At 40.8% G+C, this 17,402-nt stretch overlaps 2 protein-coding genes across 2 annotated transcripts; both read right to left on the bottom strand.

The window, feature by feature from the left end:
- Positions 1 to 978: 978 nt before the first annotated feature.
- LOC125372847 (ATP-binding cassette sub-family C member 2-like) lies at positions 979 to 8,564 on the bottom strand. Its single transcript, XM_048383516.1, has 15 exons — positions 8,341 to 8,564; positions 7,895 to 8,062; positions 7,452 to 7,638; positions 7,013 to 7,097; positions 6,115 to 6,226; positions 5,653 to 5,890; positions 5,060 to 5,370; positions 4,434 to 4,633; positions 3,760 to 3,886; positions 3,119 to 3,220; positions 2,838 to 2,984; positions 2,041 to 2,199; positions 1,617 to 1,783; positions 1,274 to 1,468; positions 979 to 1,162 (listed from the first exon to the last, which is right to left on the bottom strand). Exons 1-15 carry the CDS (start codon positions 8,377 to 8,379, stop codon positions 1,048 to 1,050), a joined length of 2,352 nt encoding a protein of 783 aa, XP_048239473.1. The 5' UTR covers positions 8,380 to 8,564; the 3' UTR covers positions 979 to 1,047.
- Positions 8,565 to 9,463: 899 nt separating this feature from the next.
- On the bottom strand, positions 9,464 to 17,402 carry LOC125372848 (multidrug resistance-associated protein 1-like). Its single transcript, XM_048383517.1, has 5 exons — positions 17,324 to 17,402; positions 15,629 to 15,805; positions 12,323 to 12,442; positions 11,462 to 11,590; positions 9,464 to 9,694 (listed from the first exon to the last, which is right to left on the bottom strand). The coding sequence occupies exons 1-5, from the start codon at positions 17,354 to 17,356 to the stop codon at positions 9,569 to 9,571; spliced, it is 585 nt and encodes a 194-aa protein (XP_048239474.1). The 5' UTR covers positions 17,357 to 17,402; the 3' UTR covers positions 9,464 to 9,568.

Here is a 17,402-nt window from a genome sequence, read left to right as displayed (position 1 = left end):
ACAGCAATATTTCAATAGGACAGGTTATGATGTTTGTGTGTGAGTGTGTGTGTGATATTTTGGTGGCGGTGGGGAATCTCTGTGTGCGTGCGTGCGTGCGTGCGTGCGTGCGTGTGTCAGCCGGTGATTGAGCAATTGGTGAAAGAGTGTCGAGTGCTGCCTTCTCAAGAATGCTTTGGTTCTGGAATTAAAGTTATCTACCCTTGAGGGTCAATGTCCATGACAGGCTTGAACGTTCAGGAAGTGCCTGTATGGGACGGATGGTTGTATCCATATAAGAGCGACAATATATAGGCGATTCGAGGCCCTTTAAAGTATTCGACCTGACTTGACTTCTGATCTACTTGCCAAGTGCTGAGTTCCCACCAGCTTCCAAGAATATTCTGGATTCACAAGCGGAGACAGGCCTCTTTCCAGACATTCAACAGTGATAATATTCTGAACATTCATGAGAGCACTTACCATTAATTTTTTAGCCTTTTAATTATTGCTGCTGCCACTCATTTGCCGTTTTCATTGTGGACCTAAACTTGTGTGTTTAAATATAACGCATTGAGTGTTCTTTAAACTTGTGTGGTTATTTTCTGATTTCACAATTAAACTGTTTTTTAGATAAACCCGTTTAACTTTGAAATCTCCTCGTAACAACATCATCTAGTTATGGTGCGTTAGATTTGAAAGTCCTCTGCCTCTATTATAAAAGTTTTACTCAGGCCTTGAATGGTGTAACTCTGATCAAACAGCTTTTTAGCAAGAGTCCAAAGTCGCTCTTTGACATTTTCGTAGAAAGAGCATGCTCATTTGTATCTAAAACGCTGGAGCTGCTGGAATATTGCTCATCATAAACGGAAATTCAACTTATGGAAAGCGGAAGTCTCCCTCTTGTCATATAGTCTTGTGGCCTGGAAAGCTTTGTCCCTCTAAATCTTTATGCATAAATCTAAATATGAAAAAGAGGAGGAGGTTTCACTGGTCTCTTTTATTATCTAGTTCTGTGAACTAGTTTAAATAACCAATATACAGTATATAAAGCCCAATGGTGTTGTACTATGAGGTCAACCCTGCAGCTTTGGCCATGCTGTAGAAGATGCTGTCAGGCTGTTGCAACAGGGAGGAGGGTGTGTCAAACTCACACACACAGCCCTTGTCCAAGACTAGGATTCTGCAAGCATAAACAATTCAGTTCAATTATTATTTACCTGAATACGTCACTTTAATATTGATTTATACACATAAATACTTCAATTATTACAAAGAAATGGAAAGCATATACCTGTCACAGTCCATGACCGTGTTGAGTCTGTGGGCGATGGTCAGCACCGTGCATTCCTTGAACTCTGACCTGATGGTCTCCTGGATCAGGCAATCTGTTTCCATGTCAACGGCTGCTGTAGCCTCGTCCAGTACCAGGATCCTGGTCTTCTTCAGAAGAGCTCTTGCCAGACACAAGAGCTGTCGCTGACCGACACTGAAATATGCCAGAAGGGTAACCCACTTGTTGGCAAGTTATAGGGTTGTGGTTGTGCAGATATATATTTAGTACTGACAAATTAAAATGTACAGTAGTAGTACTTGGAAAGGAACAATATTAAGTGATACAATGCTAAGTCTGGTACCTCATGTTTTCCCCTCCTTCGCTACACTCGTGTTCCAGTCCGTCAGGTAGCGTCTCCACAAACGTCTTGAGATGAGCCTGTTCCAGTGCCCGCCAGATCTGATTGTCGGAATACTTGTTGAAGGGGTCAACATTACCTCGCAGACATCCGACAAACAATACAGGATCCTGCAAGAGTGTTTCAAAGCATTTCTTCATATTAATCATTCAATAGTTCAAAATGGTTCTCCGACATTGGTACAATTTGTGAAGCCCATTTCTGGTGTCCTCCGTCAGATTATCTCTGGAATATTGCTAAAATATTGCTAAAAGCGGCGTAAACCATACTCGCTCACTCACTCACTCAAACTGGTTATTAATATGAACAATATCATATGAAATGACAAAACGTAAGACGCCAATATTGATGACAAGGAAACACGTACCTGAGGTAGTATGGTGAGTTTGCTCCTGAGATCATGCAGCCCGAGTGTACTGACGTCAACGCCATCTATGTTGATCTCTCCTCCTGCAGCCTCTATCAGCCGGAACAGGGACAGAGTCAGAGAGGACTTCCCCGCTCCCGTCCTGCCAACGATGCCCACCTGGTATGTACAGAATATGTGTACTGGGAGCTCTCAGCAATAATTAAGTGTTCATAGTTGGCACACGTTTGAAAGTGTCCTTTGTGGAGTGAGAGACTTGGGTAACATTCATCATTATTGATTCAAAGACCACATAACGAGCAGTAAAACAGTGACATGTTAAGACTTAGATGCTTGTGCTACAGGCCCGACATTTCTAAAACATGTTTCAGAGAGCGTCATGCGACTCTTGCTCAGGAACTGTTTGATCAAGGGTACAACAATAAAGGCCTCAGGGAAGCTTTCAAAAAGTAACTGGTGGACATGTGGAAGACATTTCCGGACGTGACGCCTTGGTGAAGAGGGCGATTCCTTGTCTTGCCTTGTGCTGTGTCTTCCTGTGTGTTTTTCAGGGTGAGCAATATTGACTTGCCTGTACGTGTATTTGTGGCGGTTGCTCCCGGTGGAGCGAGGTGTGCTCGGCTTTTTGCAAGCGCCTGGCCTGGTGTCCTCGCTTTTTGAGGGGGATTCATAGGCGCATGCTCATGATGTGGTCGGAATTGTGCAGTCGACGGCGGGGGTTTCTTGTGGGTAAGAGTCTTTTATCGCTTTTATTTTTATAAAAATCAATGCATAAGCAAAAATTAACAATAATTTACCTTTTCCCTAGAATGCACAGTGCACGTGATTCCCTTGAGTACAAGGTCAAGGCCGTCTCTGTACCGAGTTGAGTAGTCGAGGAACTTCACCACCCCTGAGTCTGGCCAGTCGTGATTTGGACGTTTCTCGGGTACATTCCATGCTGCCTAGTGTAATTCATACAAAAAAACCATACAGTGTCAATCGTGATTAGAAAGATCACGCCAGAATCCTTGAAGATAATACTGAAGACATATTGATATACTGGCATATTAATATGTGATGTGTATTTGACTTTTACCTCTGAATCTATTTCTGTATACTCTTTGACTCTCTCCACGGAAACGATCTGAGTCTCTACTCCTGAAACCAGCTGCACCATCAGGTTCAGGTTAACGGTTATCTGAAGTCAAAGTACCAACCAGCATAAATCCATAAACACACAGAGCAGACACATGTACACGGTAGAGCAACAAGCACAAAAGGCACCATTATCATAATCAAAGTGATAACCCCTTTGTTTAGCCACAAGAAATCTCTTCCCAAAGAGAATATTTTGTAAAGAACAACTCATTGCAACAAAGTAATTTTGGGGGACGGCAATTTGTTTTAAACAGTCTTAAGCATAATTATTTTTTGTCAAGAATTTTCGGGAACAAATTATTTTTTCCGATGGATTCCGACTACATCAGTCGCATGTGTACGTGAATGACTATCAAATAGTGATGATACCAGGTGTTCGAAATAAGGTGAGCCTATCTTGCCCATCGTCACAAACACATGCAAAGGCATGTCAATTGTTCACCTTAAAAAACACAGGAACATATGGTACAAGTAAAATTGGGAATTGCATCGGGCATCATTTTTGTCATTGTCACTGAATTTGGAATTTGGAAATGTCCTCCACATATCTACCATAAAAGTGTTGTTTGCATACCATACCTCAATAGCATAGGAGATCGACAAGCCTACAAGACCTCCTGACAGGGTATCACGTGACATGACGGCAAACAGAGAGGCGGCAAAAACGATGATATTTCCGATAATCTCCAGACGTACACCAAGCCATCTGTGAAATACAGACATTGATATAGTGAAACACTTTTCTTTAGAATGAGTTGGTCAAACACCACTCTGTAAAGGAGTTCAGTTACACAGCATATCAGGGCATGTCAGCTTAATATGAGCGGAAAGCCCGATACGGTTCTTTATCACTTTGGTAACACCCACCAGCAAAGGTATGGTGCTGGCAATACATTGATCATAATCAGTGGGAATCTAGGATTCAAACCTGAGATAATATGATCCTAGCACGCAAACATAACAAACACAATTTGTGCACATATTTTAAAATCTTTTGTGGAAATGAGTTTGGGCATACAAGACATGATTTCGAAACGAGTCCGAGTCGACTTCCTGTACAAATCTAATTGTCCGCACAACCACTTACCTAACTAGTGATGCCGTGTTAAATGGTCAGGGTAACCTATCTGATTATAAGCAGTAGTAACACAGTTTGCAGTTGGGAATGGCTTCAGTGGCCTTCATGTGAGAGTATGCCTTGAATGGAAGCTGGCTTCAGACAACGTGATTTCAATAAAAATGTTCTCACATACCTGAGAGCACAAGATGCGTAAAAGGTGAACCTCTGGTTTGTGTCTACCCGGTCTTCGGATTCCTTGATGAACCTCGACTGAGCTTGAAACGATCTGATAACACTGGCTCCTGATAATGTCTCTCCAAAATGGCTGTATATCGGGGAGCGAGCTTTGGACTCTAATCGTTTCAGCTGTCGTGAGGTGGTTACGTAGAAGCGCTTTTCAAACAAGATATATTCTTTTATTATGTTAAGAATAATGTATTGATTCGAAATCCGATTTCTTGCAAGTTTACCCATTTCTAGTTCACCAAGTTATGATAGTGAAATCTATGATATCGCCATGACACTTCCTGTTATGGTATGCGATTCACTGAAGAGGCGAAGGAAAATGTCACTTCAAACCGTTCAAAGAAGATTCATGTCGATCCCGAAAAAAAACCCAACTCCGATTGCATTACAAATGTTTAAACCGAGACGGATATATTTTGGTAAGGGCAACAATCAAGGGTAGTTGTGTAGCATCACTATTTGATGGTGATTAATAAACACACGTTTATAATATAGTCGGAATTGTAAAATCGATTGAGCCTTTGTCACAGATTTCTTATGAATATGTACAGGGTTTTATATACTTTTATTTACCTGAATAAAGTAGTATAGAATAACCAAGGGAACGACAACGACGAGAAATATGGGCGTGGTGAAGGAGATGACAATGATGCTGCTGAGGACTTGTAACAATGTGTTGATGGCGTACTCCACCGTACTCGGCATGCTGGTGTCGATGGTGTCAATATCCTGGGAGAACCTGTTCACAATCCTGCCTGTAGGTGTGGTGTCAAAGAAGGACAGTGGTGCTTTCAGAACATTCCTCAGCATGTTCATGTGGAGAATACCGGAAGCTTTGACCGTCCTTAGGTTCCACAGAAAAGCAAATATCATGATGAAAACAGCTGTAAATAAAATATAGAAACTCAAATTGAAAATACCTCAACAGTAACTTCGATCTAAATATATATTACGTTTGACATTGGCATAAAACAATTATTAGATTTGACAAGATAGGTTAATATGTCTCCAAAAACTATTTTGAATAATTTGTCAACATAATACAATATATCCATATTTTATAACAATATATAACACATGATTTAAGCCTGATAAAAGTATCCAAACAGTAAAAGAACATAAATACAATAGTTTTATCAGACATGTAGCTTGCAGTCAAGTCTTACTTTGAGCTACACCCAAGACACCATAGACTCCAAGATAGTAATTGTTCTTCTCCAATCGTCCTGAGCTATTGGAAGGGAGAAGGGTAAGGTTGTTGAGGGATGTGTCGTCAGTCCATTTGCTAAGCCATGAAGCTGACATTACCGACATTACTTGAAATAACGCGTACATGATGAGAGAGAATACCACAGTCCAAAGGCCTATAGCTCTGCCGTATGCAAGAAACACATTCAGTGTCACCTGGAACAAGATGATCGTTACTCAATTCAATGGTAATACAATCGTAGTCTACTGAATCAATAGAGCCCCTGAAAAATAATAAATATTTCTATATTTTCATATGATAAAAACAACTGACAGGATAAAACAGTTGGAAGGATATATTGTAAAGTGAAAGAAATATGTATATACACAGTATTTTAAAACATTATTGTGAGACCATCAGAGGATATACGTGTACAGACCTTGCCAGTCTCCACTTGTTCTTCCTCAATCAGTTTACTGCTCTCGCTCACAGGTTCTTTCGCCTTCAGTAGTTCGACTTGTTTCACCTCTGTGCTCTTCATCAGGGACTTCCTGTGGCACATGCATGTCCAAAAAACAAACACAACATACGTTTTGGTGGAAATACTGGTAAATACAGATGCCTGAGTTCGGATAGGTTTTTTATAATGCTGCATTTAATGTCAGTGTGATAAATATAGCATGTTTCTTTAACAAATAATTTTCAATTTAACTTCTTTAAGTTGTCTTGAGAAGTTGGTATGATGAACAAGGGAGATAGTTCTATGGACATAAACAAATAATCAAGTGACAACGGTGTTAAGTGTCTACACTGAAACGTCGCAGTCATTGTCGAAAAGAAGTTGTATGTCCATAGAACTATCTCCCTTATTCAACATACGTTTAGGTGGAAATACTGGTAAATACATTCGCCTCAGATAAGGTAGATTTGATAATGCTGCACTTTAATGTCAGTATGATAAATAGAACATGATAATTTGACTAATCATCTTCAATTTTTGCAACCTTTAGAATTTGTTTTTCCAAAATTGTGATTTTTCACTGAAATCATTATTCCTTGATCCTTGGTGCCAAAAATGCTCTCATCAACCTGTCCTTTTGAAATAGTGTTGTATACTTGTAAGCGTTGAGCCGGGCCGGTGGGACAGGATACGCTCACCTTTATGCGAACACCTAGTATTGGTAGTATTTGATAGTGATTCATAAACATGTTTTTGACATTGTCAGAATCGTATAATAGAGCTTTCTTATTATTATGGAAAGGGGCTCATTGCTTTTAGGTTCTATGTTTCATTAATACACAGGATGATTAGGTCTGATGAAGTGTCACTGACTTACATTAATGTAACACTCGCTTCGTCAGTCTCCTCGTCAGATTCCACCGATTCCAGTCGTTGGAAAACCTTTTTCTCTATTTCAGTAACTGTTCAAATAATGTCAATGTTAGGTTCTTGAAATCTTATATGAAGTTAAATTTTGTATCATCAGATTATCAGAGTAACTCTGTAAAACTGGGTGGTCGGGTAGCCTAGTGGTTAAAGCGTTCGCTCGTCACGCCAAAGACCCGGGTTCGATTCCCGACATGGGTACAATGTGTGAAGCCCATTTCTGTTGTCCCCCGCCGTGATATTGCTGGAATATTGCTAAAAGCGGCGTAAAACCATACTCACTCACTCACTACTCTGTAAAACAATTCAATTTTCAATATATATCCCATACACTGATTACTAGTATTTGATAACAAACACACAGATTACTTGTGAAATGCTCAACCTACATTCGGGATCACTGACATCGGAATCATGACTCTCAAAAAGATTTTTCTGTAGGAACTGCGCAAAGGGTCCGTTTTGGTGAAGAAGCTGGTCATATGTCCCTGTCTCTGATATCTGACCATTGGTCATCACATGGATGGAGTCGACCTCTGGGAGCCAGTGGATGCCGTGAGTCACCAAGACACGTGTCTGGATGGTTTAGGTGAAAGTCATTATTGCATTTGTAGCAGATCGTAATGGATAGGCAAGTAAATGAGTATCGTTTTATGCTGCTTTTAGTATCATTCTTGAAATAGCAAGGCAGATGACACCAGAGTAAATCCCGTTTATAGCTGCACATACCAATGGTAATCAAGAAAAATATGACATTAGTTTTACATGTACGTATGTATGTATGACTGATTTTACACATTTACTTTAACATATATAGAACGGGCGTTCCTACCTTGCCTGCAAGCAACCCGTTTCGACTTAGGACCTTGTCAAAGATGTGTTTCCCCACATGACTGTCAACAGCACTGAGTGGATCATCCAACAAATAGATGTCATCATTGTTGTACACAGCTCTGGCTAGAGACACTCTCTGCTTCTGTCCTCCACTCAAGTTGATACCCTATAGCAATAATACACTGTCAGATTATTCTAGTTCCTCTCTTCATTTTGCCCTTTTTTATATACCAGCGACAAAGGTCGAGGTGATTGAATTACTGGAGCTGGTTTTATTCTGTAGTCTGCTTTCCCTCCTAAATGAAGACGCTTTGGTAGCAGGTTGTGATGAATTGCTCGGGTTCTACAACTCGCGGTTAGATAAGAATTGAGAGTGGTTATAAACATATAATACTGACGGCCTATTCTATTCTAGAATACACACAAGTACCACGAGATACTCACTCTCTCTCCAATCTCTGTCATATCACCAGCTGGTAACATCTCCAGATCTGGAGTCAGAGCACAGCACTCTACCACTTTGTCGTACCACTGTCTGTCCAGGGGCTTCCCGAAGAGGATATTGTTCTGCAGGGTGTCGTTCTGGATCCATGCAATCTGGGGCACGTAAGCCACGTGACTCTGCCAGGAAATAACCACAACTTAGCATGAGTGTATGAGGGCTAGGATAAACAAAATTCCTTTAGTCCAACACTACAGCAGTATAAAAGAAAATAGAAACCTTGAGACTGACGTGGCCGTTGACCTTGCTCATCTCGCCCAATACTGCAGATACAAGTGAAGATTTTCCCGATCCAACTTGACCTACAACAGCTGCAAGCTGACCTTCGTTAACAGTCAAGTTAATGCTGAAAGAATAATTTTCGTTTAGCTTTAGATTATGACAGCTGAAAATATCCATATGTCTGTTTTAGTTCTGAGTAGGAGTATGTAATTATATTTGAGAAAATCATGGGCGAACAATCGAGTATGGTAGCGTCAATTGATTGTTATACATGTACGTATATGGTGTATTTACTTTGTTAGAGCTGGTCCTTGTTCAGAAGTCCACTGAAAACATCCGTCTGTAATCTTCAGTGCAGGATCTGTTGTGTTATAATGTTTATTGGCATGAACATATACTTCTAACTAAATATACATGCATTGTCCTTATGGTTCAAGATGGGCAGTGAACAAAGATGAATAAAACATTGAAAACTTCATGCATCATTTTTCTGGTCATTTTAGCTGAACACACAAGTACATTCACATCTATAAGGGAGGGGCGTGCAAAGGGGTTTGGACTTAAGTTCGAGACACATTTGGTGTGCAACGTACCGTTTCAATGCATATATTATAGGGGTTCTAAAGGATCCATTTTGTCAGCAAATCCGGTTGTAAAGCCAGTTGAGCCCAAGTTATTTCTTATCAGTAAATTTGTTATTATTATTCAATGGCATAACCACTGCACACTGATGGGTTTGGTGCAATGAGAAATGTAAATAATTCTATTGAACGTTACTTGATGGTCACGATACAGTCGGAATCGCTCAATTAACAATATTTCTTCTGAATATGGAAAGGGGTTTGTCTGTTTAATTGTGATGGGAACACACTTGGATGACAAGAAACGTGTTCAGGGGAATAACAGACATGTGCGAACATGATTTGTAAAGGTGACTGTTAATACAAGTCATACCTTGTCCTGGATAGTCCCTTCTGAAGACGTCTCTGCACAACAGCTCAGGATCAGCTCTAACAATACTAGCCAACAGTATATGTAGAAAGTTACCACTTTAAGGATGTTTTGCTCGAATTGCTGAAACAGGGACACTTTGGATCTTAAACCCTGATCAAACAACACTTGATTCATGTGGCGCTCTTTGAAGTCTTCTTAGAAACAGCCTGTTCGATTGTACCTTAAAAAATGTGTTTGTTCGTTTGTTGTTTAACGCCGCACTCCGCCATATTCCAGCTATATGACGGCGGTCTGTAAATAATCGAGTTTGGACCAGACAATCCAGTGATTAATATCATGAGCATCGATCCACGCAATTGGGATCGATGACATGCATCAACCAAGTCAGCGAGTCTGACCACCCAATCCCGTTAGTCGCCTCTTACGACAAGCATAGTCACCAAACATGGGTTGCTGAACACCTAATCTTTTTTAATCTTTTTCGTTTTGAATTGTAGACACCAAAGGTGTTGACTCTTGGAACGTTGACGTCATCCCTCTTGACATACAGACTTACAGATAGTTTTACTTTGTCACTCTTAAACGTTATGCATATATTTAAATATGTTAGAGATGAGGTGGTCTCACCAGTCTCGTCTTTTCTAGTTCAGGTGGGTAAGTCAGTGGAATGGAATTGGCTATTTCACCATAATTGAACGATATCAGATCATCAATACACAAGAAGCTTAAGTAAACCCTCTTGATTCCCTTAGTTGACTTTACAAATCCGAGCAGATATTCCGATTCATATTAATGGATTAAAGTAGGAGAATAATCAGGTTGAATAAGCTACCGAATAATATACCATTGGGCGTTATAAGCAAAACAGCGGTGAAACTTATATGAAAGAAAATCGGTCATGACACCGGGTGTTCGCAAAAAGGGTAAGCATATCCTGCCCTATCAATAGTACTCGCCACTCCCAAAATTTGAAAAGAAAGAAAAAAGAAGAAAGTGTTTGTTTGTTGCCTGACGGTCCACAGCAGTAGTCCAATAATACGACTGGCCTGTTAACAATTGAGTCCTGACCAGACAATCCAGGGACAGGATAGCCCATTAACTGATGTTAAAACAATATGTACATTTTGAATTACGTCTGCTGTGTAAAAGTGCCGATATTCTAGTGCTCAAGTAAAGAGCAACGTTTACAAGTATGTTCGTTTTGTTACACAGTTGGTGACAGTTTTAATGTATCGGCCAAAATGGTAATGATTCCACTTGTCTTAATTAAATACATTCTGTGAATGTAAAGATAGTCATGTCTTGATTGTTTTAAGGATTACGATTAATTTTTAAAACACGGATTTGGTGGTTCCTTTGCTGGAACAACCAATGTGTCGCTTTTTCTACGGATGTTTAGAAGAAACACTGTCTTGTCTCTGTCGCACGTGTTTGCTCTATAAACGAAACTTAAAGACAAACACATTTATACAATTATAGGTTGTAGACTCAATCAGTAGGTGTTTGTTTATTTGTTGTTTAACGCCGCACATCATGAGCATCGATCTATGCATATGGGATACGGTGGCATGCATCAACGAAGTCAGCGAGCCTGACACCCGATCCTGTTAGTTGCCTCTTACGACAAGCTTAGTGGGCTTTTATGGCAAGCATGGGTTGCTGAAGACTTATTCTACCCCGGATCTTCAGCTATTCAGCTTTGTAATCCAGTACAAAGGGGGAGGAATGGTCATGTCTTCAGGTCATGTGTTGATAGCACTAATGCGTCGTTTTGGCAGAGTTCTTCCTCAGAAAACATACTGGACTGTAGTTATGCCTACATATTATACATGTTTACTAATATGTCTAATCAGGCATTAATTTAGTATGATGGTTTCTTTGAGCTACCTTCTTGAAGATGATGGAGTAGAAGGGGACGATGCCAGCCACTGTGAGCAGCAGCCAGAAGGTGAACATCACCCCGGAAGTGATGAGGCCTTTCTTCCTCTCCAGGAGCAGCAGCAACATAGCACACAGCTGAAATAAGACACCAATAAAATGTTTAATTGCTTTGGTTATTGTTTTAACTTAGCAAATAGCTGAAACGATGCATTGCCATTGCACCAAGGATGTTACATATTATGGTCACTATGTGATCGCAGGCATGAGGGTGCGATAGTATTACATCGAATTATTACTGGGACGAGTAATCAAGCCATTTGGAACCGACGGAGTCAAAACTTCCGGGCATGGAATATTCAAAAATACTGGCGAATCTGAAAACACAGATAGTTTATTGACAAAATACAAAAGCTATCAGTCCTTTTTGGCAACATTATCTCCATAAGTGAGACAGATATGAGGTAATTGGAAATATTATACGTCAAGCTGGAATGTCATTACGTCATTATACAGTAGATGGCGTCATATGCTTCCGTGATAACTGACCCCCACCTTTTTTGCATAATGTGTGAACAGTTATATCACTGTGTGTCAGCCTAATATAGGAGCTCGAGGTAAGACTCAAGTGAGGCACCTTTACCACCCTGGCACACTGCCCATGAACCAAGAAACGTAAGCAGGGTGAATAAAGATTCGAACACAGAAACTTAGGTGTCTGGTACGCCTGAGCGACGCAAATCTGCTCCTAAAAAATTAAGCCAACCTCGGACCCAAGATCAGTGAAGCTAAATAAAGTATAATATTTTTATCAAAATACTTCTACTCCTACTGTCTCGACAAAGATCTGGATTAATTTTTTTATCTTACAAAGGTAACTGCCTGGACTGCAGGTGCGATGAAGAAAGCAGAGAAGTTGGTTGTGTTGTAGCTGTCGGCAGCGTCGATGAGTTGTACGACAGATAGTATGACGAGGCACGAGCATATGATCTGAAATTCAACACAAAAAAGAACGTTTCTAAAGAATGCCTACAAAAGAATGTCATTTCACTTACAGCAGTCACACATTTTTGTTTTGTGTTGCAGCCAAAGCGTTATCAGATTAATCTCAGATGTAGATGCGGAAGGAGAGTGAATTTCACAGAGTAGAACAATCTTCCAGATTCACTGCTATATATACTACTCAAAAGAAGTTAAGGATCACCTGATTCTTTCATGTTACAATAGTTAATCTCTCATGCCATGACAGATTAACATTACCAATATGAAAGAATCGGGTGATCCTTAACTTCTTTTGAGTAGTATATTTACTCCATTTGGAAAAGTGGACATACACCTATCATACAGCAACCTGTATACGGTAGTCCAGTTGAACAAGTATTTGTTATGATGAAAACAATATAAGATAATACATCTTCATTTCCATCTTGGTGAAGGGAGTAGCTGACTACAAGAGTGGCCCATGTGTGGTCATGTTTGTTTTCTTCATTTTTAGGGGGTGATATTGTTTTCTTCTTAAAAGAGAGCTGAAACTTTTTCAACCAATGAAGAGAATGTTAGTTTTTCTCACTATTCGCAAACACATAATAACTGTACAGATGTAGGTAATTTTGAGACAGAACGTTGAAAATAGCAGTATAATAAAGCATTTGTATACTACGAAAGACTATATTTTACAACATGTGCAGTAAAACACAGTGGAAAGTTTCCTTCAAATTGACAGAAAACTGGTCAACTTAACACGTTTGTACTCAGAGCTACTGGAAGAATGTACCTTTCAATTACTAAGATTGTGGACTATGATGGACATGAATGACATAAATTTTGATGTAAACTGATGACCAAAACAAACATTACCAAACTGAAAGTTGGACACGTTCGGTCCAAAGCCCAAATAGTGTTACAAAATGGCTGAAAAGCATTCGCCCGAACACAACCAAAACAGTTTTACTGGGTAATGCACGTGCTACAGTACCCAAATCAGTGGATGAGTTTGGAATGAAACTTTTGCTGCACTTGCAGCATGCCAACCTACATAGATATGGGTACAAAATGGACGATGTACAAACAACCAAACCGTTGGGCAGTGACAAATAACATAAACGGTACAACTGAAAAAAAAATCCATTGGAATGATACACTAAGGAACAACGCATGATCACGTCGCAAGGAGTTTTGGCTCTTGCAGAATGACATTCACCAGGCTGTTGGTCTGTTAGAGGCACACTGGATGGATGGGAGACCTCCTGTCACAACCCTCCGGGAAAACTTTACATACGCATCCTCCATCTGAGGAATCGTATTATCACGGTGACGTCATCAGCTGAGATAGACATCCTGTCAGTCCTGCGTTGGGACTGTCCAAAGGCGTGTTTTGCCCGTGGTTGGTAGTTCAGGTGATTCTTCATCGTCGACGTCATCGTTGGTGAGGTGGCGGCCTTGGCTCATGCCACGACTAGCCTTACCATCCATCCTCTACTGTCAATGATCTGGGCACGTCTGATTGACCATGTCAATCAGGCTTTGTGAGTGAGCGAGTGAGTATGGTTTTACGCCGCTTTTAGCAATATTCCAGCAATATCACGGCGGGGGACACAAACAATCTTTGCCATAGATTATAGACGCCTCAATGCTTTTTCCTCTACCAAGTTTTGAAGATGTTGTTGATGCCATAGGCGACAGCCATGCCAAAATGTTTAATGTCATTGCATGTGCTAGTGGCTTTTGGCAAATACCACTCAATTCAGAAACAAAACACGGCCTTCATATCGGCGAATCAGCTTCCTTTCAGCCTCTAAAATGCTCCTATGGCATTTCAGCAAACCATTTCAGAGTCACTCAAAGAAATGAATTGGCGTTACACACTAATATATTTAGATGACAACATAATAGTTTCAAAAACGTTTTGGAACATTTGAATCACTCACTTACCCCAAACAAAAGGAAAATTCGTGACAAGACAAGTCGCCTACTTAGGGCATATCTTCCGAAAAGATGGTATTCATGTTAATCCTTCCAAATTCAGTCACACAGATCCCACCCCCGTAAAATGTCCATGACATGCGTCATTTCTCAGGTTTGGCCTCGTATTATCACAAATGTGTAGCAAACGTTTCTCCTCTATGCAACCTTCTTAGAAAATATGCGTCTTTCGAATTGTACAACAATTTCCAACATGCAGATGAAGCAAGCCCCATCCTGGCATATCCTGAAACAAACCCTTCATCCTCACAACTGATGCATCTCAAACTGCAATAGGGAACAGTTCAGTCCAACTTGATCCTCATGGCATAACCTGGCACAATGATGTTGTTAATTCGTGTCCTTTGACAATACAAGGATCTTCATTGACCTTGGTCATGTTCTGTTTATAGGAACAACGTTTTAATACAGAAAGGCTACAAGCATATTGTCTGGTAATGGCTTTGCTCACGAAATACTCTGTATCATTGAAAAAGGCCATATTGCAGTCGCGACTTTTCATGGGCGATACCCAGCTGCGTCATACCAAAAGAAATTAAGCGATGGTACTCGTTGTTACCCTGTTACGCTTGGAATTGAGGGGCTAAATCAAGGACTAGTCGGGTCGGAGTCAGTATACTGTATCCGAGGGGGGTATTCGTGTTAATATGCGGCATGGTATCTCAGCGGCCTAGCACTATAAAAAAGGGCATTTGCCTGGACTAGTACACACACACACACACACACACACACACACACACACACACACACACACACATGCACGTCGCCATATAAGTGCAATAATCTTACGCTACGTTAAACCCCATTCACTTCCCCTCAATTGTCAACCCAGAATGGACACAGGATCCGTAGGGATTCATCTTTGAAGTAGAATCCATGCAGACTTAATGGATAGGGTGGTCACCCTCGGTGATCGTGCTCCGACGACATGGATTATTTGTCATAATATCTGTCATTGGCTTGTTTTTTCCGCACTGCATAAATTTCAAGCTAGAATATTGCTGAGGAACATACAAATTAATATTAATACGGCTATATTATAAAGTATCGACCAGGCCTTTGAAAACAATTATGTAAACTATAACAACAGGGGACATTACTTGGTCTATTCATATATTAAATATTCATCTTACAACTTGATGTTCATTTATATCGTCATAACTTCATAATTTATTAAAGGGGAGTACACTTTACCATCTTTGCGACATATTTATGCCTTGATGACAGTGACGTCGGTGTGACGATCAGGAGGTAGTAGAGATAGAACGGTGACGTCAGCCACAGCCACCCACATGGCACCCACACCAACACCGTGGACTGGAAGCAGTCTGTGAACTGAGGCCAAGTGTTGTACCAGGTCAGGTTTGTGTCCTGGAGAAGACAGAAGCATCCTGATAACACATTTACCAAGAAGTGGGGGTATTTGTGGTTTTGACGTTGTATTGTAACCACTAATTCTGGTTGCAGTTGTTAACACATGTATGTAAATAGTAGTAGAAGAAGAAGAGTGAGTGAGTTGGGTTTAACGCCGCTTTTAACAGTATTCCAGTTATATCACGGCGTGTCAGCTTAATGTTGGAGGAAAGCCCGAAGTGATGCAGGTCTCAGACGTTTACCACTTCGGTGAAACCCACGAGCACGGGTATGGTGCTGACAAACCTAGAAACATAATTGGGGCGAACCGGGATTCGAACCCACAATCAGAGGTTTCTGGCGTGCCCAAGGGACGCAACCCTGCACAGCGAATCGCGGCGCCCCAGACAACTGGGCCACCCGTGCCCCCAGAAGAAGAAGAAGTAGTAGTAGTAGGTGGTGGTGAGGTGAAATGGGGTTTAACGTCGCCTGCAAGATTATTGCACGTATATAGCGACGTGCATGCACGTGTGTGTGTGTGTGTGTGTGTGTGCGTGCGTGCGTGCGTGCGTGCGTGCGTGCGTGCGTGCGTGCGTGTGTGTGTGTGTGTGTGTGTGTGTGTGTGTGTGTGTGCGAGCGTGCGTGTGTGCTTGTACTAGTCCGGACTGATGCCGATTTATAGTGCTAGCCCACGGAGATACCATGCCGCAGTTTAACATGAATACCCCACTCAGACACAGTATACTGACTCCGAGCCGACCAGTCCTTGTTTTAGCCCGTTAATACCGAGACAGGGTAACAACAAGTACCATCTTATAACGTCTTTTGGTATGACGCGGCCGGGATTCGAACCCCGGACCTTCCGCTCTCCGCCACCACGGAGGCGGTCTAGTAGTAGTATTAGGTGTAATACTAGTGGTAGTAGTAGTAGTAGTTGTTGTAGTAGTAGTTGATGTACAAGTGGTGGTGGATGTAGTAGTGGTAGTAGTAGTAGTAGTAGTAGTAGTAGTAGTAGTAGTAGTTATTCGGTTAGTAGTTCACAGTAGTTGTTCACAGTTATTATTGCCTCTGAGTATATGTCCAAAGCTGTTGTCATATGACAAGTGATATGTGATTGGTTATCTCTCCCTTTCGTCAGTCAGATGTGACTCATCAAGGTAGATACTACGAGCGGTAAATCACTGACTCATCTTTGGCAAACATGTTACAATATAAAGACACATCTATAACTAGTTGGATATATTGGTCATACAAATCATGGGTATATCGTTCGTAATAATGACTACAATTATGTATCCAAACAGATACAGTCAAGAAAGTGGGGTTACCGGATAAACAGGGTTTGACAGAATACATACAAAACTATGAAACATGTACATCATTTCACTTAAGACTCGACAATGGGAAATTAAATTGTACTGTGAACGTATTCATTCTTCATCCCCAAGACATGATACACTAACGTATTATAAGATAGTGAAACATGAACATAAACTGAAACAGATGCACACACAATAGCTTAAATTGGCTACCTACCCATACCGGTGTCCCATTACACAGCGAAGCCATTGTGTGTGAGTGTTGAACGGTTGTTACCTGACTGAAGCTATATATC

The sequence above is a fragment of the Haliotis rufescens genome, unplaced genomic scaffold (genome assembly GCF_023055435.1).
Source record: "Haliotis rufescens isolate VD_foot unplaced genomic scaffold, xgHalRufe1.0.p SCAF_49, whole genome shotgun sequence".
NCBI lineage: Eukaryota > Metazoa > Mollusca > Gastropoda > Lepetellida > Haliotidae > Haliotis > Haliotis rufescens.
The sequence above is the reverse complement of the archived record's forward strand: the minus strand, read 5'-3'. Positions and strand labels throughout refer to the sequence as shown.

Bases quoted from the DNA above. Each gene is read 5' to 3' on its own strand.
- LOC125372847 (XM_048383516.1), bottom strand. From the start codon at position 8,379: ATGTTACCAGCTGGTGATATGACAGAGATTGGAGAGAGA. The intron at 5,371-5,652 runs GTAAGACTTGAC...TTTTATTTACAG, and splicing joins TGTCTTGGGTGTAGCTCAAA to CTGTTTTCATCATGATATTT. The intron at 1,163-1,273 runs GTATATGCTTTC...TTATGCTTGCAG, and splicing joins ACGGTCATGGACTGTGACAG to AATCCTAGTCTTGGACAAGG.
- LOC125372848 (XM_048383517.1), bottom strand. From the start codon at position 17,356: ATGGCTTCGCTGTGTAATGGGACACCGGTATGG. The intron at 15,806-17,323 runs GTAGGTAGCCAA...TGTCTTCTCCAG, and splicing joins GTAATGGGACACCGGTATGG to GACACAAACCTGACCTGGTA. The intron at 9,695-11,461 runs GTAGCTCAAAGA...TCCCTGTTTCAG, and splicing joins ACTCCATCATCTTCAAGAAG to CAATTCGAGCAAAACATCCT.